Source organism: Mastomys coucha, unplaced genomic scaffold (assembly GCF_008632895.1).
Source record: "Mastomys coucha isolate ucsf_1 unplaced genomic scaffold, UCSF_Mcou_1 pScaffold18, whole genome shotgun sequence".
NCBI classification, from domain to species: Eukaryota; Metazoa; Chordata; class Mammalia; order Rodentia; family Muridae; genus Mastomys; species Mastomys coucha.
In genome coordinates this window covers 3,523,500-3,524,360 of record NW_022196900.1, presented here as the reverse complement: position 1 = coordinate 3,524,360, position 861 = coordinate 3,523,500, and the positions used below count along the sequence as shown (strand labels likewise).

Genomic DNA, 861 nt, shown 5'->3' with positions numbered 1-861 from the left:
TCTACAGAGTGAGTTCCAGGACAGCCAGGGCTACACAGAGAAACCCTGTCTCGAAAAAAAGAAAAAAAGAAAAAAAAAATTCTACATCCCACCGGATTCCCAGTGCAGGTAGTTAACTTGGGAGAAAAGTCCCAGGCCCATTTTCCTGAAGTGCACAGAGACAATGTGGAAGGCAGGCGAAGGCTCAGGTACACTCTTCCTCCTTGAGGGCAGAATTATGACTGGGAGTGGCGGGGAGGGTGGGGAGGGTTCTGCCATTCCCTAAAAAAATGTGGAAAGATGACCTGGGCTTAGGCAGGTTCCCATCACTCCCAAGAGAATAGGAAGGTTGCCCAGAGCTGGGACCGAGACGTGCGTCTCCAGGCTGGCTGGCTGGTACCCGGGCAGCAGAGGTCAGCTCCGAGCCTCCCATCCACGCGGCAGGTTTGGGGGAGCGGAGCCCGCCACCCCCCGGCCGTGCCGAGGGTCCCCTCCCCGCCCCTCCCCCCGCATCAAGTGCCACATCTCCTCCTGACTCAGACAATTAGATTCAAAGGATGACCTCACTGCATGCCGTCCCTCACTCGCTGCCTCGGCTCGCTCGCTCGCTCGCTCTCTTGCTCGGCTCCCGGCGCGCTGCCTCCCCCTCCCGGCCCGCTCGCCGCCCCGCTCGCCCTCTCGCCCTCTCGCTCGCCCGCTGGCTCCGGCGCTGCCTTGGCGCTCCGGCCCGGCCCCTCGGGGGTGGGGAAGCCCGGGGGACCGATGCCCGCAGGCTGCCGGGCGGACCCACGGAGCGCCGAGCATCGGCCGGGCGCCTGCGCGGGGACCCAGGTCAGTGCGCGCGGCCGCGGGGCCGAGAACTTGTCACCCCGCCGCCCCGCC

The 861-nt window shown here is 65.2% G+C and overlaps 1 protein-coding gene across 4 annotated transcripts in view; it reads left to right on the top strand.

Moving 5' to 3' along the window:
• Positions 1-861, top strand: part of Cntfr (ciliary neurotrophic factor receptor) — a 38,627-nt gene that overhangs the window by 11,767 nt on the left and 25,999 nt on the right. The window contains exon 1 of one of the 4 annotated variants that reach the window (XM_031377096.1): positions 618-810. The exons of the other annotated variants lie outside the window; for them this stretch is intronic. Coding sequence (XP_031232956.1) covers positions 742-810 — 69 coding nt within the window. The 5' untranslated portion in view covers positions 618-741. Of the gene's footprint in view, positions 1-617; positions 811-861 lie in introns of those variants that run through there. 4 annotated transcript variants of the gene reach the window in all.